A 25,211-nucleotide genomic window follows, 5' to 3' on the forward strand; every position below is an offset into this window, starting at 1 on the left:
CGTCGAAGACGTAACACCTAATTGTCAGTAAGTGAATGTTTAATTGTAGTCAGAGAAAAGTGGCATGTTTTCCCCCCAAAAGATTTTCGCTCAGTCATTATATTATAGGGCAGCACGGTGGAGAGGGGTTAGTGCGTCTGCCTCACAATACGAAGGTGCTGAGTAGTCTGGGGTTCAATCCCAGGCTCGGGATCTTTCTGTGTGGAGTTTGCATGTTCTCCCCGTGACTGCGTGGGTTCCCTCCGGGTACTCCGGCTTCCTCCCACCTCCAAAAACATGCACCTGGGGATAAGTTGATTGGCAACACTAAAATTGGCCCTAGTGTGTGAATGTGAGTGTGAATGTTGTCTGTCTATCTGTGTTGGCCCTGTGATGAGGTGGCGACTTGTCCAGGGTGTACTCCGCCTTCCGCCCGATTGTAGCTGAGATAGGCTCCAGCGCCCCCCGCGACCCCAAAGGGAATAAGCGGTAGAAAATGGATGGATGGATGGCATTATATTATAGAGGTGAAACTCCTAAAATTGGAATATGGTGCAATATGTCAGCAATTAACTTCAAATGTGAAACTCATACGTGATATTAACTCATTACATGCCTAGTGAGGTATGTCAAGCATTTATAATCATTTTGATGATCTCGGCTTAAAATTTTTGAAACCTCACATTTTGTAAGATTTTCAATTCAAGGTTTTCATAAACTGTAAGCAGAGGTGGGTAGTAACGCGCTACATTTACTCCGTTACATCTACTTGAGTAACTTTTGGGATAAATTGTACTTCTAAGAGTAGTTTTAATGCAACATACTTTTACTTTTACTTGAGTATATTTATAGAGAAGAAACGCTACTTTTACTCCGCTACTTTTATCTACATTCAGCTCGCTACTCGCTACTAATTTTTATCGATCTGTTAATGCACGCTTTGTTTGTTTTGGTCTGTCAGACAGACCTTCATAGTACCTGCGTTTCAACAAATACAGTCACTGGTGACGTTCACTCCGTTCCACCAATCAGATGCAGTCACTGGTGACGTTGGACCAATCAAACAGAGCCAGGCGGTCACATGACCTGACTTAAACAAGTTGAAAAACTTATTGGGGTGTTACCATTTAGTGGTCAATTGTACGGAATATGTACTGTACTGTGCAATCTACTGATAAAAGTTTCAATCAATCAATCAAAAGTGTGAAGGAAAAAAGACCCTTTTTTATTTCCCGTCAAAAGCCTAAAGACTGACTGCACAGTTCCTGTCTTCACAATAAATGTGCCGCTCCATCGCGCCTGCGCTTTCAAAACAAGAGTCTCCGAAAGCCAGCGCAAACAAGCTAGCAAGCTACGGAGTTTGCCGCCAATGTATTTCTTGTAAAGTGTATAAAAACGAATATGGAAGCTGGACAAATAAAATGCCAAAAACCAACCACTTTCATGTGGTATTAGACAGAAAGGAGGAACTTTTTTCTCCTCCATTTGAAAACGTGGACGCTATCAGCACTACTGTCTGATTACAATCAATGCAAGTCATCAGAATCAGGTAATACACCAACTTATATTCTTGTCTTCATGAAAGAAAGGAATCTATATGTGTTAAACATGCATGTATATTCATTAAAACACCTTTAACATGTAAACAAAAACGGCAAAATAAATAAATATAAATTATATACTGTATATATATATAAATGTATATATATATATATAAATGTGTGTGTGTATATATATATATATATATATATATATATGTGTATATATATATATATATATATATATATATATATATATATATATATATATGATATGAGTGTGTATGTTACTCATCAGTTACTCAGTACTTGAGTAGTTTTTTCACAACATACTTTTTACTTTTACTCAAGTAAATATTTGGGTGACTACTCCTTACTTTTACTTGAGTAATAAATCTCTAAAGTAACAGTACTCTTACTTGAGTACAATTTCTGGCTACTCTACCCACCTCTGATTGTAAGCTATAATCATCAAAATTATAACAAATAAAGGCATAACATATTTCACTTTGCATGTAATAAGTTAATATCACATGTTACTAAATGTTACATTTTTGGGTAATATCCACATGATTTGTTTTGTTAAATTCCACAGAAGAATATTTATTACATTCATCTTTTAAAAAAGTCTTTTTTTTCTTCTATGCTAAGTATGTGACCTCACTGTGGGCTTTTTAAGGTAATGTTACCTCTAAACTAAACACAATTGAGATGAATCCACCTTTTTCCCCCTCTTTTTTCCAAATAGGAATCAATAAGACAACCATTAAGGTACCGAATTGTTAAGAACAATTGAAAGTGGAATCGGAACTGGAAAAATCTTATGAATTCTCATCCATTGAATATGGATGAACAATAATTATGATGAACATTGAACCCTTTTTTTTTTAGATAAAGATTATCTATGTATTTAATATTTGTTTACTTACTATGGTATATTATTCATTTATTATTTATTCACTGTTCTGTTACAGTGAACAAGGATATGGGATAAAATTGCTACGGTATGAAAAGGGGTAGGATTAAATAAGCTCAGCTTCTTCCTACTCTTTTTCGGACGTGCTATAATGAAACAACTGGAAATATGTGATGCATGACATTGCATCGTATGCATGTTCGAAATAAACTGAAACTGAAACTGCCTATTACTGTATTTTTAAATAGGCTGTACTCTTCCACAGAAAACAGAGTTGTTACCGTTGTTCAAAAGGGACAAGCTGATGGGAAATTTGCAATTAAGAAGTTGATTAACACATCTAAATAAGTATATAGCTTAAGAACTTTACTGAAATTTCCTTTTTTGGTAGAAAATAATTTTTCGGCAGCCCAACCCCATCTTTTTGTTGATGATCATTATACAATCAGCAAACTGAGTGACGGAACTAATGAGCTTTTTGACACCACAGCTTCAGGAATTAGCTTTATTCTTGTGGTACTTCAGTCTTTTATTGGGTTGGCTTGATTTCCTTATTTTCATTTATTTATTTATTTTTGTATCTGTTTATATGAAGGACAACGTGCAGTTACATTAAGAAGATGGCTACACCAGATTTTGCACCATGCTAATTTCCATCGTATAGTCCTTATTTTCATGCATGCGGACTAAGCTCTGTGTAGTGCTTGTCTCATGCGTTTAAGCAGATGGGGAGGAGGGGGAGGGGACGTCACAGAGGAAAAAAGGGAAGGAGGGGGCATCATTCTCTTTCCTGAATCAGCGTCAACATCCGAAACCACGCTAATCCTCATCACCGGACACCAGCGTTGATTTACAGGAATCCTCATAGATTGGAAAATGATCAGCCGTGGTAGATCTTTTTTTACCGGAGACTAAAAGGTGGACACGCTGCCAGGCATGACCTGAGACCGTCTGACATTCTCCATCAACATGGGCAACCAGGAGGCGAAGCAAAGAAGAGCTCCAGCCGCTGGTAATGGAAGCTACCCTTCATTAGAAGATGGACCGGGCGAGGGAAGAGGGGACACCACAAAGAGTGGTGGTAAGAAACACCACAGTAAGAATGGCATTAAAGGCACAGGGGCAGGAGGGAAGATGCACGGTACAGCGCCAGACAGGAAAAAAAACAAACACGAGGCCAAGTCGTCTGTTTTCTCTATCCGGAAAAGAAAGGCTCATTCGAAAGGGAAAGGAAATGCGTGCTCTTCATTAACAGGCTCAAGTGAGGATGTGCTTGCGTCTCAACATGACGAATCGGCCAGGAATAAAACGCCTGATCTGTCTGCGGATGAAGTGGGGCAGTCAGACATTGAAGCAGAGTTGCCAGACGGCAAGAAGAAACAACAAGGAGAAACCAATGGAGAACCGAAGCCTCATAAAGCATCAGTCGCAGCATCAGCAGCTTCTCCCACACAAGAAAAAGAGCAGAAGGCAGGGAGTTCCGGTTCTGATACTGACATTTACAGTTTCCACTCAGCAGCAGATCAGGATGATTTGCTTGCAGACATCCAGCTTGCTATCAGACTCCAACACCACCATGGAGTACTTAAATCGGTTGCTCAGGAAAACGTGCAGCATGAAAGTAATATTAGTTGCGAAGGAGAGGGGAGGAGAATGTCCAATGCTGAAACACTTGAATTAGAGCTTGGGTCCGATGCGCTTTCTTTTCTAGAGGACGGAACTGAGCAAGCAGTGGGATTACACACCCTCACTGACGTACCCAAAAGAAAAATACACGAGGAGATGGAGGAGCATCACGATATGAATGGGAATGGAAAGGAGAAAAAGTCCTCTGTTGGTGGTATGACAAAAGACCAGCACGCCTGTCTGCAGCAGTCCCCTCCCACAGTCATCGCCATAGCTACACTCCACCCAGTTACCACGGCAACTAGCAGTAGCAGCCTCCCCGATCCTACGCTGGACAGCACAAGTCAAGGCCCGACAGAGCAGCAGGAAACAGGAGGTGAAAATAATGATGAGTTGTGGGAGACTCTTCCTGATCACATTCTTGTAGACAGCCCCGACACAAGCAGACATGCCATGGAAAGGATGAGTTCTGGGACACCATTTGAAGAAGGTGAGAACGACTTTGGCATGGGTGCATTTGAGGAAAGCTTGAGTACTTTGTTGGAACGGTGCCATGATGCTTCCCCCTCCAGTAAACAGAGCAGGAGAAGCAGTGTTTGCCTTACACCTTCCCAAGGGAGCCCCACATTGGCCAAACACATTCTCAGGTCCAACTACTCCTCTTCAAACCCTGTGGTGAAACCTTACCCTCCCATCTTCCCTTCCTACATTAAGACCACCACCAGACAACTCAGCTCCCCAGGACACTCACCAGCTCTGTCCCTATCCCCCAGCCCCATGTCTCCACAAAGAAGCCATCATCACTTGCAAAGGTAACTTTGGTTGGGCATTAATGAAATAGGTATCCCTGATAGAATTTGTGATATGCGTTTACCACATTATATTTATTATTAATATTTATTCATCCTACAAATCATAATCTCTCAGGAATAAATTTAATTTACTCGCTGCTGTATATTTGTGAGAACTAGACCACACACAAAAGAGTAAATATGGCTATAAACCAGTTTATGGTTTGATATGAAAAGGCTGATTTCAGTATTGTTATTGTAATTACCAGAGTTACACACAAACTTTCAAAGAGTTTGTGAAATATTGCCATGTTCCATCCATCTACCCATTTTCTTGATACATTATTAATAATCAACAAGTCATCATCACTATACCCATGTCTGCAGCAAACAATCAGAAACAAACAATCATAGGAACGTTCAGAACACAGGCACATACACATACAAAATACTAGCATATGTAATTAATAAGAGTTAACCTTGTTTGAAGCTAACTTTAACCTCTCTGAATGGTGCAAGTAATTATTATCTTGCTGGACATAAAGATAAAACAGTGCAAACATTAACATTTATGATGCTGAATCTTGTCTTACCTCTCTTTATAACTTAGTTGATTATAATGATGCTCAGCTAATGATGTCATTCTGTTGTTCTATGTTAGAACCAGATGTAATGTCCCAAATAACAGGTTGGACTTATATTGTGTTTGACTTAGTTTTGTTATTCAATTCCTGAACGCTCTTATTTCCTAGTTCAGTGGTTATTAACCTTGTAGGAGGTACTGAACCCCACCAGTTTCATATGCGCATTCACCGAACCCTTTAGTGAAAAATAAAATGTTTTTTTTCTTAATTTAATCTTAATTTATAAATATTAATCATGAAATGATGTTATTATATTAAAGAAATACTAATAAAGATATATTTTACAAACAGAAAGTTACAGGAATGTACACATGATCCCATGTTTACATCTCATTGTGCAACATGTGAATGTTTTAGTGGGAACTAAATGCGATATCGGAAAGGGGTACAAATTATTTCCAAAGCAGGACCCCCAACCAGACATACAATACTAGTACACAGCTCATGAAAAACAATATGTTGTGTTACTGTCATTGTAAGTGGGTCAAAACACTTATTTTAGAAAATAATCCCATGGAAATTACTGTTGTCATTTGATTATAGTAATAAAACATTTAACTTGGTATTTAGTCAGGTTTGGGACAGGTGTGCTGCTGGTGTGGCTAAGTTAAAGTACCAATGATTGTCACACACACACTAGGTGTGGTGAAATGTGTCATATGCATTTGACCCATCACCCTTGTTCACCCCCTGGGAAGTGAGGGAGCAGTGGGCAGCAGCGGTGCCACGCCCGGGAATAATTTTTGGTGATTTAACCCCCAATTCCAACCCTTGATGCTGAGTGCCCAGCAGGGAGGTAATGGGTCCCATTTTTATAGTCTTTGGTATGACTCGGCCGGGGTTTGAACTCACAACCTACCGATCTCAGGGCGGACACTCTAACCACTAGGCCACTGAGTAGGTCCACGCATATGGAAAATTAGAGGGAACATTGTTTGAGGGTATCCATAATACGCCGATAGGGAGAAGTTTTTATTTACACGATGAGTCGGGTGTGTCCTGACCTCCGCGGCGGAGGCTCCGCCGAACCCCTGAGGCCGACTCGCCGAACCCCTAGGATTCGATAGAACCCAGGTTAGAACCACTGTTCTCGTTCCACTTACCTTATTTTTTTTTTAACTATTTTGTGTTGCCACTTTACCCTGATTTGAGCGCTGGCTCTCTCACCTGGCAATCAGGAGACACGCCTCTTCCTGGTTCAGGAAGGAACAAGTAGTTGTCAGACTTTACGGATTTGAGGCAGTGTTTATGTATAGCTCCTGACCAAGTCTGAAGGCCCTAAAGAGCGGTGTCCACCCCACTCACTGTAAAAGCTGCAATGACAAGGACAGTGCGGTTCTGATAGCTGGAGGGACTTCTGACTGAGTGGTGAGGTGGAGGAAAAATATGTCAGTAGCTGTGTTTCCGTTGCAGTTTTTCGCAAAATAAAAGCAATATTTCTAAAATTTCGAAAAAGTACATTTGCGATTTGACTGTTACCTGCTCAGTTCCCTTGTGGTTAGAGTGTCCGCCCTGGGACTGGAAGGTCATGAGTTCAAACCCCGGCCGAGTCATACCAAAGACTATAAAAATGGGACTCATTGCCTCCCTGCTTTGCACTCAGCATCAAGGGTTGGAATTGGGGGTTGAATCACCAAAATGATTCCCAAGCGCGGCCACCGCTGCTGCTCACAGCTCCCCTCACCTCCCAGGTGGTGAACATAAGGATGGGTCCAATGCAGAGGATAATTTCACCACACCTAGTGTGTGTGTGTGACTATCAGTGGTACTTTAACTTTAACTTTCCATTAAAGGGTGTTTTTGTATCATGAGCCGTAATTCTTGTAAAATGTCACTTTGAGGAAGATGACAGTTACAGGGTTCCATGGTTTTGGAGCTGTGATTACAATTAAAGCCCCTGCTGTTGCCGTGATTGTCAATAGAGAATGAAGGCAGTGGGTGATTGCTCAAAGGCAACAGAGAATTGTGATCAAGGAATTCACGGACGCATCATGTCCGATGATTAGGTGGCCTTGCAATGCGGAAAAAGTGTTTCCAATGAGTCTTTGTGACACACTTCATTATCGAATTGTCTGGAAAAACCACTTCATGACAGCGTAAAAACATTTGAGAGGTTTTTCGAAATGTGTGTTCCCATTACCAGTTTCTTATTGCGAAATGTAGGTTTTGCACATTTCAAGGGGTAATGGAAACGCAGCCAGTGTCAAAGACACTTGTGGGACCGACATCCCTGTTAAGTTTTGAACTTTGTATTTGGATGTGAAATTCAGAAAGCAAAAGTGGAGAGAAAGCTTTCCTACTATATGCAGAGGCATCAAGAGTGACAAGGAAAAGAAGACAACCAGTAGAAGGGGGCCAACTGTTACAAAAGAAATTCCACGTTGATTAAAAAAAAAAAAAAAAAAAGCCCTTGTAATGTTTATTACTACAGGAGTGATAAACAGTAATGCTGAGGTTACATAATTTTCTTTTTTTAAATTTAGCTGATAGTCAAGGCAACAGTATATCATTTGGGTCTTGTAGGACTGACATTGGTAAAATGATGGCGGAAATCAGTCAGTCCAACCAGGAAAAATGTATTGGTTAATCATAGTTTATGGATTGTAGTTTGGCAGTACGGTGAAGCAGTGGTGACCGCTTGTACCTTACAGTGAGAAGGTCCTGGGTTCAATTCCCAGGCCTGGGGTATTTCTGTTTGGAGTTTGCATGTTCTCCCTGTGACTCACCGCCTCCAAGACATGCACCTGGGGATAGGTTGATTGGCAACACTAAATTGGCCCTAGTGTGTGAATGTTGTCTGTCTATCTTTGTTGGCCGTGCGATGAGGTGGCGACTTGTCCAGGGTGTACCCCTAGTAGTGGCAATGTGGAAAAGGATGACTGGTCGTAATTAGGGATGCACCATAATGGAAATTAAATACGAACGTGAAAATTAAAATTGAAAATCCTAACAAACATAAAATAAAATTACATAGCGTGCACCTTCTGACCACAAACCTAGGATACACAGTTAAATAATTAATCTTGTAGTCCATCTCTGTTATATAAAATGGCATGTATTTAGTATTCACTTTGACCAACAGGGGGCGAACTCAGCACATACAGTAGCATTTTTTTTACATGAAGCTTGCTGTGACAGTTACGGGGTATTCATGATAAAGTGCATTTTTCCATTAAGACATCATAAACATTAACAAAGTTACCTGTGCCTTCAGATGAACCATGAAGTTAAACATAAACAACCACTCATTTTATTTTCAAGTTATTTCACCTTTAGGTATTTTCTTTCAAATTATTGCTACCTATCAAACGCTTTCTCATCAGTCCTGTGGATTGACATTTTCTGCAGTTGTCTCTATTAACACTAGGTCTTGACTCAGCAGCACAGGCAGCTTGGTCGTGCTTCCAGAAATTTTCACATTGATGAATTTGAAGGTGACTTATCAGATTTTATTTTGTTGAAGCTCATCTTTAACCCTTCTGCAGAACATGTTTTGCAAAATCTAAGTGATATGTCCGACATGGCAAAAAAAAGCCAACACCGTAGACTGCTGTGCTATGATGCTTTTCCCTGTACACAGTAGCCCCCAGTATCATGACCTCAAAATAATGCGAACATATTACAGGGGAGGAAGGGTTGAGGAGCCAGGGAGCAGCAGAAGCCACAATGGAGAGCTCAGCAACAAACACTGAGATGATAAGCCTTTAGTACCACCGGCTCATTTTATCGTTTGATTTTTCAATATCAGAAATATAGATGTGACACAATAATTGCCATTATCGGCCGCCGAAAATATTGTGCATCCCTAGTAGTATTTAACTACTACAGTCCATGTAAAACACCTGTGTCAAACTCAAGGCCCGGGGGCCAATTCTGGCCCACCACATCATTTTATGTGGCCCCTGTTAAATAAAAATAAAACTTTTTTTTTTTACTAAATGCATTCATTCTTTCAATTATGGCAGAAAATAAAGATGCATATTTTAAACATTAATATTATCTGATCATGCCAATTATATTATTATATACTGTATTGCAAAACTGTTTTTGTGAGATAAAAACAAATCGTTAAATATCTGCAAGTCACCTTTATCTATGATTTTAAAGCAAGTTATACATAAACAAATCTAATAAGCAAATGCTTATGCATTTCGATTAATCATGATTAATCCCAGGTTATTACCCTGGTACATAATGGAAATTAATTTTTAAAAAGCGGCCCTCTGAAAGCAGCCATTACTGCGATGTCGCCCTCAATGAAAATGAGTGTGACACCCCTGATGTAAAAGGTTCAACTCTGACAAGTTGTTGGAAATGCAAGGCCAGAATAGACTAAAAGATCATCAGAGATGCAATTGGGAAAATAATTGCAGAACTGATGAATAATAATAATCTAGACACTAGGATGAATATACAGGAGCAGTGTCAGCATTAGATATCACTTTTGTATCAAACATTGGGGAATGATCGTAATCCAGTGGTGAGTTACATGGGAGAGGAAGTGGAATGAAGACAAGGTCTTGGAGTTATAAAATAAAGATTTGGAAAAGGCTGACTTTGGCAAGTTCTAAAGAACGAGTGAAGAGAAGAAAGCAATGCTAGACATGTCAGAGGAGGTAGCTTCGTAAGATAATTGTCAGAGTATGTTGGTGGCGAACCCCAAGATGCAGAGATGGCGTCAGGCTTGGTACAAGAAAACATGATTTAATTTAACACTATAGCAAAAAAACAAACAAAAGGGTACAAACAAAAGGCGCGCACAAGGCGGACAACAAACTAGGCTATGAACTAAAATAGCACAAAGGCTAACTGTCGACAAGAAACAAAAACACTTACTGTGACACGAAGGAACTATGACATGAGCAGAGTGAACAAAAGTAGACAGAGCTACAACGACAAGTATTATGACAGACATCGACTATGACAATAATCCAGCACTGACTGGAGGGGAAGGCAGGTTTAAATAGCAGCTGGGTGATTGACACCAGGTGTGGCCAGGTGCCAATCAGCCACAGCTGAGGGGAAGCAGCACTCAGGGAGACAATCAGGAAATGAAGACAAAATAAAAGCCCTGACAGAAAACTAAGACAAACGCAGAGGAAAAACTAAAACACAGTCAAACTGTCAGGGACAAGCCTGACAATAATCATATAACCCAAATTGTTTTACAGCAGCAAAAATGTGGGAGTAAGATGAAGCTGGTGCCACAGAGGACAGGCATCAAGATTGGTTAGAATAACTTGCAACATGCAGAACTCAATTCTTTATTAAAAAGGCCTGTGGTAAGGAGAACAGCAAGGCAAGCCAAGAGAGAAAACCGGGAGGACTTTTGCAATAGAAATAGAAGAACGACACTAGTAGGAGAGGTATAGGAATGATCAGTAGAATAGGAGGGACAGGTGAGAGTGGGAGTACCCTGTCATGATAGCAGTAAAAGATTAAGAGAAAGCAGAAATGATGATCTAGACATTTACTAAACAATGTCAATACACCTGTCTGAAAAGCTGACAGAAGAAAGTATAAAAAAACATTAATTTAGCACATCTAAAAGTGTTAGACAAGGGAAGATCATAAAAGCAATTGGGATGAACCATTTAAACAGCACAAGATGCTGAGGGCGATTAACAGATTCAAACCAACAATTCAAGGATAGGATCAAGTAAATACAGCATGCTGAAACATTTAGAAGTGAAACTCAAGATTCCTTTAGAGCTCTATAACATCTATATGATGTGATGCAATGTTACTGTAGTACAAATCTGGGCAAATTAAGGCCCCCGTTACGTTTTTCAATCTGGCCCGCTGGACATTCCCAAATAATTTTTTTAGATCTTTAAGATGGAAACTGGAGCTACCATAATTATGTGCAGGGATGTTTTCAAATGACCGTAAGTCTTGAACTATACAAAGTATTTCAATGGTTGGAATCTGTGCTTTTGCATTGTATACTAGTTACTATGGTTATCTAATTAGTTACTATGGTAATCTAATTAGTTACTATGGGAGGAAGTCACAGCAGCTCAGACGAGGCACCAAGCAGTGTGGGTGGGGAGCTTTTCCACAGAGTGTTTCCAGAGGGGCCAGCCTGAAATGCGGATGTCAGGGACAGACGCGGAAGGAGATTTTTCTAACAAAGTTCTAAAGCTTAGTGATGTATCAGATATATCTGATTGTAGGTGGGGTTTTTTGACCCTTCGCATTCATATTTCGCTGTGTTTGTTGTATTTTTGTTGCGTTTCGCTTAATTGTAAAATATGTCGATCAAGAGGGGGTGTGACATTCATATGTTGTCAATATTCAGTGTTTTACTGTTCATTGTTAACATTCTTTATTTTCATGTACATTCTGGGTGTCTCATTCAGTAAAAAAAAATTAAAAATTCCATTCCGTTTTTTAAGGCGATCTGTCATAACGTTTTTAGCATTCGATCAGACATTATTGTGAGGTTTTGTATTAGTGTTCCTAAAAATAGATATACGGCCCCCAGACACATTTTTTTCTCTAAATTTATCAGGAACAGTGCTGCAAAAGGCAAAAGGTGCTTCAAGATTACTTTTTATGCACATACCGTATTTTTCGGAGTATAAGTCGCACCGGAGTATAAGTCGCACCTGCCGAAAATGCATAATAAAGAAGGAAAAAAACATATATAAGTCGCCCTGGAGTATAAGTCGCATTTTTGGGGGAAATTTATTTGATAAAACCCAACACCAAGAATAGACATTTGAAAAGCAATTTAAAATAAATAAAGAATAGTGAACAACAGGCTGAATAAGTGTACGTTATATGAGGCATAAATAACCAACTGAGAACGTGCCTGGTATGTTAACGTAACATATTATGGTAAGAGTCATTCAAATAACTACAACTTATAGAACATGCTATACGTTTACCAAACAATCTGTCACTCCTAATCGCTAAATCCGATGAAATCGTATACGTCTAGTCTCTTACGTGAATGAGCTAAATAATATTATTTGATATTTTAAGGTAATGTGTTAATAACTTCACATATAAGTCGCTCCTGAGTATAAGTCGCACCGCCGGCCAAACTATAAAAAAAACTGCGACTTATAGTCCGGAAAATACGGTAGTCGTCAAGGACAAAACGGCCATTATATTATTCTTGTAGGTTTCAGACACATATTTTCCCCCCTAATTCTTTATTTTATAGTTTAATAGTTTTGTTTTGCATGAGAAAAAGTAGGTATTTTGCCATTTGTTGTGTTTACTTTCCGTAGCTACTCTGCAGTAGTAGTTTTAAAGAATATTGACTTTTTACAATGAATGGTTATGTTTAATCATTGCCCTCTAATTTTGCATACTATAATTACTCAATTAATCATGTTATTATGATGAATAAGATCCATTCAAAGCTTTTATTCTCAGGATGATGGGGGGCAGTCACCAGGTTCCAAGGCAGCGCTCCCAAAGCATTACTGGGCCTCTGAGTCGCTCGGCTGACTGGACAGAGGAGCTTGAGAAGAGAATGAGATGCAGGGAAGCAAATGGTGTGGGGTCTGTGGATTTTGAGGAATTCAGCCACAGGAGTGGAGGAAGTCAACCAATTTGTGCAACAAGGAGATCTTCCTCTGGACAGGTTTCTTCTTGCAGTTGCCAAGATGTCTTCACAGGTAAGTTCAAATCCATGACTTTTTATACTGAAATACATAATAAGACATATAATTGCCTTATTATGTAATTTTAATTTTGAATAAACTATGAACAAAATGGGATCAATCGCATTTTGTACCTATATATCTATACACACGTATTTGGGCTGTCAAACGATTAAAATATTTTATCGAAATTGATCGCATTTTGTTCATAGTTTACCCCAAATTATTCGCAAATAATCGTAGATAGGTATAATTTTTCATCATTAATAAGTGTACCCTACACAGATAATTTTCAGGGGGGGGGCTATCCAAGCTGTAACCTGTGATATTTCTACCTGAATAAATGCTTCTGATATTCTGTACATTACATGGTGTACAAGTTAATTATCTTCACATCGCTGCATGGCAATTTTTTAACTTTCTCTATTAATTAATAAAATGTAATATTGAGCTTGCTAATCATTCTGTAATTGAGGACTCGACCAAAACATGTTATAAAAAAAAACAAGACCCCCAGGAACTGGGAGACAATGTACTTTGTTGAGAATGTTTTCTTTTTTTTATAGATTTCCCCTATCCTTTTAGTCACTCTTTAATAAAAAAGGACTGGCAACGAATCTAGCATCTATTTCTGGGGTTATTGGAGACTGTGCTCGTGTTTAAAGACTCTGTTTAGATTCTGTCGCGCCGTCTGTGACAAAAAGCGAACCTGACATCACACTTGCTTTGCGTTGCTGGGAACGGGGGCTGGGCGATATATCGAATATACTCGATATGTCGCGGGTTTGTCTCTGTGCGATATAGAAAATGACTTTATCGCATACTTGCCAACCTTGAGACCTCCGATTTCGGGAGGTGGTTGGGGGTGGGGCGGGGGGCGTGGTTGGGGGCGTGGTTAAGATATATATACATAACAAATACTTGACTTTCAGTGAATTCTAGCTATATATATATATATATATATATATATATAAATAAAATAAATACTTGAATTTAAGTGTTCATTTATTTACACATATACACACACATAACACTCATCTACTCATTGTTGAGTTAAGGGTTGAATTGTCCAGCCTTGTTCTATTCTCTGTCACTATTTCAGAACACACACATTATACAAATATACATTATAAAATCAATAAGAAAACGGGAGCTCTAATTTGGGAGTCTGAATTAGGATCAGAAGTTCCTATACAAACATTGCGCACTCACGTCGCCTTTTTGTATTGATTACTGCAGCTGTGCACTGGATTCATTCACAAATACAAACTACAACTCACAAACACTTTAGAGTTAGGCTCCATCATCAGAATGTGTACTTAAACTTATAAAGATCACATGGATATTATTCGGTGAGTTGATTCACCAAAACTAACCTGTTATACAGGAGGAAAAAGCACACAGGACATTTCAATTGTTCACAGACTGGTCGCGCTCATCAGAATGACAAGACACTTCCGGTCTGCAGGTGATAGCATTCAATTGGGAAGAAACGCCCTACTGCCCCCTACTGATCAATGTGAATACTGATAGATGTGTAATGACAGCTCCAAAAACGAATTCAAACCACAAAATAAAATAAATAAATCAACACAAAAATGTGACACATTATGGGTGGGTCACATATGCATGTACAGTAGATGGCAGTATTGTCCTGTTTAAAAGTGTCACAACATTGCTGTTTACGGCAGACGAACTGCTTTACGGTAGATGAAGACTTGACTGCTGTTGTTGTGTGTTGTTACCGCGCTGGGAGGACGTTAATGAAACTGCCTAACAATAAACCCACATAAGAAACCAAGAACTCGCCCTCGATCATTCTACACTTATAACGTGATTGGGCAGGCAGGCTGTTTACATTGTGGGAAAGCGGACGTGAGAACAGGCTGTCAACACGTCACTCAGGTCCGCATGGAGCTGGAGGGGGCGTGGCCTCCAGGTCCGCCTGAATTTCGGGAGATTTTCGGGAGAAAATTTGTCCCGGGAGGTTTTCGGGAGAGGCGCTGAATTTCGGGAGTCTCCCGGAAAATCCGGGAGGGTTGGCAAGTATGCTATATCGTGATATTCGAGTATACGTTCTCATGCAGTTCCTTTTAGCTGCGGGCATTACACTACAGGCTTTGTTCACTCTTTCTTGTCTCTCCTTCTCACAGAGACATACAACAAGTGCACCTTCTTACATACGTCACATACTGTCGCGTCATACGCCCTCGCTGAGCAGAGAGGTAGCAGCATGGGTAACGTTAGCTGTGATGCTAGCGGAGTGGACAGTGTGAGTGGTAATACGAGAGAAAGAAGCTGCAACTTTGGTAACAAATGAAGGAAGAATTAATTCCTAAGAAAAACAGTACGGGGTCCATCGTCTGGCGGTGGTTTGGCTTCAAGCGGGAAGATGTCGAACAAGAATGCGGCAAAAGCATTGTTACAAAACGTAGCACCTACTGCTAATGTGTAGCATCATTTGAAAAGTCACCCGCTAGAGAATGAAGAGTGCTTGAAACTCTGCATGTCAACATCTCTGTTCGGTGCCACACCAACAAAATGCCGAAGCAACCATTTCCAGATCAACACCGTATGAAAAAAATAGTCAACAACAGAATTTAACAACGTCCGCAGTAACCTACCACATAGCAAAGGAAATACACTATTTGAGTTCCTATTATGCAGCTCATTTTTATTTGACACTTTTTGAAATATCTTGTGTGACATCATGCACAAAAGTGCACTTTATTTGTTTTAAACTATTTTAGTTGCGTTCTGTACAAAAAAATGCACTTTAATTTAGTGTTGTTTTGATATGTCATCTTAGTGACATGATGCACAAAGGTACACTAATAGCTTGTTTTAAAATGTCTCTGACAATCTTGCACTTTCTGTTTTTGAAATGACATGAATGTTTGTGCCACTGCTTAATAATTGTTTAATAAATACAGTTTTGGTAAATTGACTTAATTGTGGTTTCCCTCTCTGCATGAAAGTTTAAAATTACCATATATTAATGCAGTATGAACAAGAATGTTTTAATGTAGACACATAGAATCATCATACTGGTGTGATTATATGCATCAAGTGTTAATTCAAGGCTAAGGCAAAATATCGAGATATATATCGTGTATCATGACATAGCCTAAAAATATCGAGATATTAATAAAAGGCCATATCACCCAACCCTACTGGGAACCTTTCTCTCATTGTCATCTTAAATTGTGACGATGGCTGTCCGCAGGTATATCTCAAATTTATTAAAGTACATCCACAGCGCGGACACGCTGCCTCTGTTACAGACAACCCAGTGCGTATAACGTACATCATCACAACATCGGTTTCCGGAGTACTGTTCTGGTGATTAAAGTACGGCTTTTTCCACCCAAATATTTGGTGCATCATTACTCAATAGCGCACAAATAATAAACTATATATAGCCATTCCTACTGTACCTACCTGCTGGTGTTAATGTGTATGTTAGTGTGTTATGGTGGTCATTTTTCCCATGGTCTGTGAACACACTGTGTCGGCAGAGAATGAAGAAGTGTTGTGAGTCTAAGAGTGAAGCACGGAGACAGACGTGTGTGCATGGAGGAAATACTTGCTGGAATTGGGCCGGTCGTTATCATAAAATTGGCAATAAAATCTAAAAGGAGTGTCAGACTTTGTTTGTTTTCTTCTGGACACCACAATACATTATATTACTTTATTTTGTTAGGTGTGGCCGTATAATTAAGGAGAAACCCTAAATGTAGTTAAACCGGATGTATAGCGTCACACTTTTATTATAAGGTGTGTGATTGTTTTGAGAAAGTGTCTTGACATGTTTTAATGTCGGATCCACTGTTTGCAATTAAAAAAAAGTCCTTTCGACATCCTGCTGACCGTCTTTCAATTGTGTTGGGCTTTTATGTCATCTTACTTACTGAAGCAGTCACAGTAACAATCTAAACGGTATGTTATTACTGCACCTTAATCGTAATCTGAACACCAAAGTAATCCTTCCTTGTCGGTAGAGCAACTTGCCATAGCTTTGAACCTGATATTTCCATTAGGTATACTTTCTTTTGTTCATTTCTGCTTGCTTGTGGTTTATCAGTAGCAAGTGAACTGCAGCCAAGTTCCCACCATTTGCGTTAATTGCCTGTGAAAAAAATGAGTGCCGTTATTGAAATTTATAGTTAACGCGTTATTATCGCGTTAACTTTGACAGTCTTAATAAATATATATATATATATATATATATATATATATATATATATATATATATATATATATATATATATATATATATATATGTATATATATGTATATATATATATATATATGTACATGTCAATCAATCAATCAATGTTTATTTATATAGCCCTAAATCACAAGTGTCTCAAAGGGCTGCACAAGCCACAACGACATCCTCGGTACAAAGCCCACATAAGGGCAAGGAAAAACTCACCCCAGTGGGACGTCGATGTGAATGACTATGAGAAACCTTGGAGAGGACCGCATATGTGGGTAACCCCCCCCCCCCTCTAGGGGAGACCGAAAGCAATGGATGTCGAGTGGGTCTGACATAATATTGTGAGAGTCCAGTCCATAGTGGATCCAACATAATAGTAAGAGTCCAGTCCATAGTGGGGCCAGCAGGACACCATCCCGAGCGGAGACGGGTCAGCAGCGCAGAGATGTTCCCAGCCGATGCACAGGCGAGCGGTCCACCCCGGGTCCCGACTCTGGACAGCCAGCACTTCATCCATGGCCACCGGACCTGTGCCCCCCCCTCCACAAGGAATAGGGGAGCAGAGGAGAAAAGAAAAGAAACAGCAGATCAACTGGTCTAACAGGGGGGCTATTTAAAGGCTAGAGTATACAAATGAGTTTTAAGATGGGACTTAAATGCTTCTACTGAGGTAGCATCTCTAATTGTTACCGGGAGGGCATTCCATAGTACTGGAGCCCGAATAGAAAACGCTCTATAGCCCGCAGACTTTTTTTGGACTCTGGGAATCACTAATAAGCCGGAGTTCTTTGAACGCAGATTTCTTGCCGGGACATATGGTACAATGTCCATTGTTTAATTTCATTAAGACACACCTCCAGCTGACTACAATCCGGCGTGTTGGTCAGCTTTAGGGGCATGTAGAGTTGGGTGTCATCAGCATAACAATGGATGTCCGCTAACTTCTTGCAACTCAACGCCAAGAAAACGGAAATGCTGATTATCGGTCCTGCTAAACACCGACATTTATTTAATAATACCACCTTAACATTTGACAACCAAACAATTACACAAGGCGAATCAGTAAAGAATCTGGGTATTATTTATGACCCAACTCTCTCCTTTGAGTCACACATTAAGAGTGTTACTAAAACGGCCTTCTTTCATCTCCGTAATATCGCTAAAATTCGTTCTATTTTATCCACTAGCGACGCTGAGATCATTATTCATGCGTTCGTTACGTCTCGTCTCGACTACTGTAACGTATTATTTTCGGGTCTCCCTATGTCTAGCATTAAAAGACTACAATTGGTACAAAATGCGGCTGCTAGACTTTTGACAAGAACAAGAAAGTTCGATCATATTACGCCTATACTGGCTCACCTGCACTGGCTTCCTGTGCACTTAAGATGTGACTTTAAGGTTTTACTACTTACGTATAAAATACTACACGGTCTAGCTCCGTCCTATCTTGTTGATTGCATTGTACCATATGTCCCGGCAAGAAATCTGCGTTCAAAGAACTCCGGCTTATTAGTGATTCCCAGAGCCCAAAAAAAGTCTGCGGGCTATAGAGCGTTTTCTATTCGGGCTCCAGTACTATGGAATGCCCTCCCGGTAACAATTAGAGATGCTACCTCAGTAGAAGCATTTAAGTCCCATCTTAAAACTCATTTGTATACTCTAGCCTTTAAATAGCCCCCCTGTTAGACCGGTTGATCTGCCGTTTCTTTTCTTTTCTCCTCTGCTCCCCTTTTCCTTGTGGAGGGGAGGGGGGGGGGGGGCACAGGTCCGGTGGCCATGGATGAAGTGCTGGCTGTCCAGAGTCGGGACCCGGGGTGGACCGCTCGCCTGTGCATCGGCTGGGAACATCTCTGCGCTGCTGACCCGTCTCCGCTCTGGATGGTGTCCTGCTGGCCCCACTATGGACTGGACTCTTACTATTATGTTGGATCCACTATGGACTGGACTCTCACAATATTATGTCAGACCCACTCGACATCCATTGCTTTCGGTCTCCCCTAGAGGGAGGGGGTTACCCACATATGCGGTCCTCTCCAAGGTTTCTCATAGTCATTCACATCGACGTCCCACTGGGGTGAGTTTTTCCTTGCCCTTATGTGGGCTTTGTACCGAGGATGTCGTTGTGGCTTGTGCAGCCCTTTGAGACACTTGTGATTTAGGGCTATATAAATAAACATTGATTGATTGATTGACTGATAACAATGAAAGCTAACACCGTATTTGCGTATGATGTCGCCTAGCGGCAGCATGTACATACTGAAGAGTGCAGGGCCAAGAATCGAACCCTGAGGAACTCCGCACGTTACCTTAACATAGTCCGAGGTCACATTATTATGGGAGACGCATTGCATCCTGTCAGTAAGATAAGAGTTAAACCACGACAAAGCTAAGTCTGACATACCAATACGTGTTTTGATACGCTCTAATAAAATATTATGCTCGACGGTATCGAAAGCAGCGCTAAGATCAAGAAGCAGCAACATAGATGACGCATCAGAATCCATCGTTAGCAGTAGATCATTAGTCATTTTTGCGAGGGCTGTCTCCGTAGAGTGATTTGCCCTGAAACCGGATTGAAAAGGTTCACAGAGATTGTTAGACACTAAGTGTTCATTTAGCTGCTGTGCGACAATTTTTTCCGAGGATTTCCGAAATAAAGGGAAGGTGGGACACCGGTCGGTAGTTTACCATGAGGTCAGGATCAAGGTTAGGTCTTTTGAGCAGAGGATGAATAACCGCTTTCTTGAATGCTAGGGGAACAGTGCCAGAGGAAAGTGATAAGTTTATAATATTTAGCACTGATGGACCTAATAATACAAAAAGCTCCTTGATAAGTTTCCCAGGAAGTGAGTCAAGTAAACATGTTGTTTGTTTTATCCCACTTACACGCCGTAATAGTTCCTCTAATGTTATTTCATCAAAAAGAGAGAGACTATTTTGTATTGCAGTATCCGTCGTAGATACAGTTGTATCTGTGTTAATAGAACCCAGTTGTAGCTGGGATGCGTTGTCTTTAATCTCCTTTCTAATGAGTTCAATTTTCTTATTAAAGAAATTCATAAAGTCATCTGCCGAGTGGGTGGAGCTATTGGGAGGAGTCCCTTGTTGGGTTAGCGATGCTACTGTACTAAACAAAAATTTAGGGTCGTTTTTGTTGAGGCGGATGAGATTTGAGTAATATTTAGCTTTAGCTAAGGTAAGCATGCGTTTATACGATATTAAACTATCACTCCATGCTTGATGGAAAACCTCAAGCTTGGTCGCGCGCCATTTGCATTCCAACTTTCTACATGATAATTTATGAGCTCTAGTTTCTTCTGTAAACCATGGGGTGCGCCTTTTAGGGGCCCTTTTTTGTTTTAGCGGTGCTATACTATCAATGGTTTTGCGCAGGGCATTGTCAAAGTTGTTAGTTAGGTTATCAATAGAGCCGACATAATTTGGGAATGGTGCCATTACCGAAGGCAGTAGGTCAGCAAGAGTCATCGTTGTGGCAGCATTAATGTTGCGGCTGCTATAGCAGTTATTATTATTATTAGTTTGTTGACAATGAGTCAGAACTTCGAATTTTATAAGGTAATGATCGGACATTACTTTAGTATACGGGAGTACCATAACTTTGGAGGTGGTGACACCCCTGACCAGCACTAGATCTATCGTATTACCGTTGCGATGCGTAGGTTCATTTATTATTTGTGTAAGACCACAGCTATCAATTATAGTCTGGAGCGCCACGCACTGAGGGTCCGATGGGGTATTCATATGGATATTAAAGTCCCCCATTATGATTATATTGTCTGCGTGCGTCACTAGATCAGCAACGAACTCTGAGAATTCATTGATAAAGCCCGAGTAGGGCCCTGGGGGGCGGTAGATAACAGCCATATCGAGAGGCAGCGGTGCGACAGACCTCATAGTAAGCACCTCAAACGATTTGTATTTATTATTTAGGTTAGGGGTAAGGTTAAAGTTTTCATTGTATATTAGTGCAACCCCCCCACCCCTTTTAAGGGGACGGGCAATATGCGCATTCGTATAGTTAGGAGGAGATGCCTCATTTAGCGCAAAAAAATTGTCTGGTTTGAGCCAGGTTTCGCTAAGACCAATGACGTTAAGATTGTTGTCTCTAATGACCTCATTAACTAATAACGTTTTGGGAGACAATGATCTTATGTTTAAAAAGCCCATATTATAAGTATTGGGCTGTTTTGACGAGTTTTTGTTTAAATTATCCGTAGTAGCAATATTAATAATGTTGCGTTTATTATACGTAGTGCACTTTAAATAGTTTCGACCATATCTAGGAATTGATACGACGGGAATTTGCAGATTGTTTGCTTGATGCTGCGATCGACTGAACGCATCATGATTTGCCACCTCAGTAGAATGCATATCTACCCCTGACACATTCACAACAGAAAACACATTATGTGAGTTGTGTGTTATTCTAAGAAAATTGCTATGCGTACAGGAATTATCAATCAATCAATCAATCTTTATTTATATAGCCCTAAATCACAAGTGTCTCAAAGGGCTGCACAAGCCACAACGACATCCTCGGTACAAAGCCCACATACGGGCAAGGAAAATCTCACCCCAGTGGGACGTCGATGTGAATGACTATGAGAAACCTTGGAGAGGACCGCATATGTGGGTAACCCCCCCCCTGTAGGGGAGACCGAAAGCAATGGATGTCGAGTGGGTCTGACATAATATTGTGAGAGTCCAGTCCATAGTGGATCCAACATAATAGTAAGAGTCCAGTCCATAGTGGGGCCAGCAGGACACCATCCCGAGCGGAGACGGGTCAGCAGCGCAGAGATGTTCCCAGCCGATGCACAGGCGAGCGGTCCACCCCGGGTCCCGACTCTGGACAGCCAGCACTTCATCCATGGCCACCGGACCTGTGCCCCCCCCCCCCCCCCCTCAAGGAAAAGGGGAGCAGAGGAGAAAAGAAAAGAAACGGCAGATCAACTGGTCTAACAGGGGGGCTATTTAAAGGCTAGAGTATACAAATGAGTTTTAAGATGGGACTTAAATGCTTCTACTGAGGTAGCATCTCTAATTGTTACCGGGAGGGCATTCCATAGTACTGGAGCCCGAATAGAAAACGCTCTATAGCCCGCAGACTTTTTTTGGGCTCTGGGAATCACTAATAAGCCGGAGTTCTTTGAACGCAGATTTCTTGCCGGGACATATGGTACAATGCAATCGACAAGATAGCACGGAGCTAGACCGTGTAGTATTTTATACGTAAGTAGTAAAACCTTAAAGTCACATCTTAAGTGCACAGGAAGCCAGTGCAGGTGAGCCAGTATAGGCGTAATATGATCAAACTTTCTTGTTCTTGTCAAAAGTCTAGCAGCCGCATTTTGTACCAACTGTAATTTTTTAATGCTAGACATAGGGAGACCCGAAAATAATACGTTACAGTAGTCGAGACGAGACGTAACGAACGCATGAATAATGATCTCAGCGTCGCTAGTGGATAAAATAGAACGAATTTTAGCGATATTACGGAGATGAAAGAAGGCCAGCCTGGCGCTGGCTAGTTCTAGCTTAACTGACTCCTCACCCGGACTAGCAGGCTCTGTAATTGCCTGTGACCGGGCTTGCTCTAGTGTAGTTAGTCAAATGTGACTTAAACAGTAGTCTATGTTTTTAGACAGAATGATAGCGCCTTCCTGGTTAGGGTGAAGGCCGTCTCTCATCAGCAAGCCTGGTTTGCCCCAGAAAGAGGGCCATAACTAGTGGTGCGATTAGCCTGTCGTACGTGTTTACTAGGCCTGTTGCGAGTTAGCTCCCTAAGATTAGCCTCAATGTCAGGTGCTCTGGCACCGGGGATACACTTAATTGTGGCTGGTTTGCTAAGCTTTATGTTTCGGGTGATGGAGTCCCCTATGACTAAGGTGTGGTGCCCGGTAGACTGGGGTGTAGGACTAGCTAAAGAGCTAAATCTATTATGCGTCTCAACCGGTACACCGTAGCTTGTAGGCCGCTTAGGACTACTACAGGCTGGGCTAGTTAGCTCGCTACAGCTAACGCTAGCAGATGTGTCCGCAACATCTAAAGTTACGAGATTACTCTGCTCTAACTGGCGGACACGGCCCTCTAGCAGAGTAAGGTGAGTAAGGTGCAAGACGCGCAGGAAGCCATACTCACTGTGTTTTCTGTCACCGAGTGAAGTTCCTGCTGTCTTCCGAGAAGTCCTGGTCACGGTGTGCAGGAGTAGATTCCTTCTGACCGGCAACCGGCGCCGCCTTTCTCCGCGCTAGCTTCGTTAGCTTAGCAGCTGGCTGCTAGCTAGCTGCGGGAGGGGTGGTGAGACAGAGATCGGGTGATTTGCAAGTTAAATAAAAGCACACAAATAGAACGATACTTAGCTTTTTCGAAACAGCGAGCAGTCAGCGAGCAGTCACGCACGGTGAACCGGAACCGGTTATATATATATATATGTATATATACATATATACATATATATACAGTATGTAAATGTATATATATGTATATTTACGTATATGTATATATATATATATATATATATATATATATATGTATATATATATATATATATATATGTATGTATATATATATATATATATATATATATATATATATATATATATATATATACATATATATATACGTTAGGTCAGGAAAAACACAGACTATTTCATCCCTACAAGCCTTTTTCGCAGCTTTCCCTGCTCTTCTGGGATTTTAAAAAAGGCTTAAAAAATTTTAAGCCTCCTCTTGCAGTACACAATATGGATCAAAATCAAAAAGCCTGCACCATTTTTACTATACATTTTTAAATGTCATGTAAAAGACATGCCAAAGACAACATATTCCAAATGAAAGTCAAATATCCCAAATGTGTGACTTCAGCTCAATGGTAAACCAGTAACACGTTTTTCCTCTGGTTTCTGGATGCCCAGGTAGAACCCTCCTGGAGAAACTCTTCATGCAACAGCAGCAAGAGGAGCCACAGGAAGCTGAGAGGCTCTGCTCCAGAATCTTAGCCATGGGTCTTCTTCTGCCTTTTACTGATTGCTTCAGACAGCAGCTTGAAGGCAGTACTGCACACATCACCTGTACTGGAGCAACCAAGTTTGATGTAAGTAGCTACATTTTCATTCTTGCTCATGAGTAAAAATATTTACCATTAGTAAATATTTTAAAAAGTGATCAGGCACACAATGCACACATTGTGCACGTTAGTCCAATCTAAAATATATTCCACCTTTGACTGGAATTTTTGTTTTGTGTACTCATCTCAAAGCTCCACCTGCCCACAGCCTCATTGTCAGTTTCTCTTCATAATGTTGCCTTAACTCCTCTTCCTCATGACAAGTAACAAATGGGTGTTGTTTGATTTTCATTACTTTCCTATTTGGCATTTTCTCTCTGTTTTAAAAGCCCAAAAATGTGTTTCACCACACTGTTGGCCTGTGGTGTGCCTACATGGTCCAATACCGCGTGCACAGCCAGCATCACCTAATTCACTCAAGGAACCACCTGACCTTGAGCACTGGCCCTTTTTGTCAATATTGCTCATCCCGCTGTTTCTTGATAATCAGTACGTTTCCCAGTACTAAATTAGTCTGATTTCTCAAATATATCAGCTCTAAACCAGCTTTCTACAACGCATGGAAATATCTTCATCTGATCAAGTTTCCATCCATCCATTCATCCTCTTCCGCTGATCTGAGGTTGGGTCATGGGGGCAGCAGCCTAAGCAGAGAAGCCAAGACTTCCCTCTCATTAGCCACTTCATACAGATCCCGAGGCGTTCCTTGGCCAGCTAGGGAATATAGTATTCTCAATGTGTCCTGGGTCTTCCCTGTAGCCTTCTACTGGTCGAACATGCCCT

General features: G+C 40.7%; 1 protein-coding gene across 2 annotated transcripts in view; it reads left to right on the forward strand.

The window, feature by feature from the left end:
* The first annotated feature begins 3,238 nt into the window (after positions 1-3,238).
* Positions 3,239-25,211, forward strand: part of fmn2b (formin 2b) — a 75,583-nt gene continuing 53,610 nt past the window's right edge. For both annotated transcript variants that reach the window (XM_061967045.2, XM_061967046.2), the window contains exons 1-3: positions 3,239-4,871; positions 12,884-13,128; positions 24,277-24,455. In XM_061967045.2, coding sequence (XP_061823029.2) covers positions 3,403-4,871; positions 12,884-13,128; positions 24,277-24,455 — 1,893 coding nt within the window. In that variant the 5' untranslated portion in view covers positions 3,239-3,402. The remainder of the gene's footprint in view (positions 4,872-12,883; positions 13,129-24,276; positions 24,456-25,211) is intronic.

Source organism: Nerophis lumbriciformis, linkage group LG11 (genome assembly GCF_033978685.3).
Source record: "Nerophis lumbriciformis linkage group LG11, RoL_Nlum_v2.1, whole genome shotgun sequence".
In the NCBI taxonomy this organism is placed as follows: Eukaryota; Metazoa; Chordata; class Actinopteri; order Syngnathiformes; family Syngnathidae; genus Nerophis; species Nerophis lumbriciformis.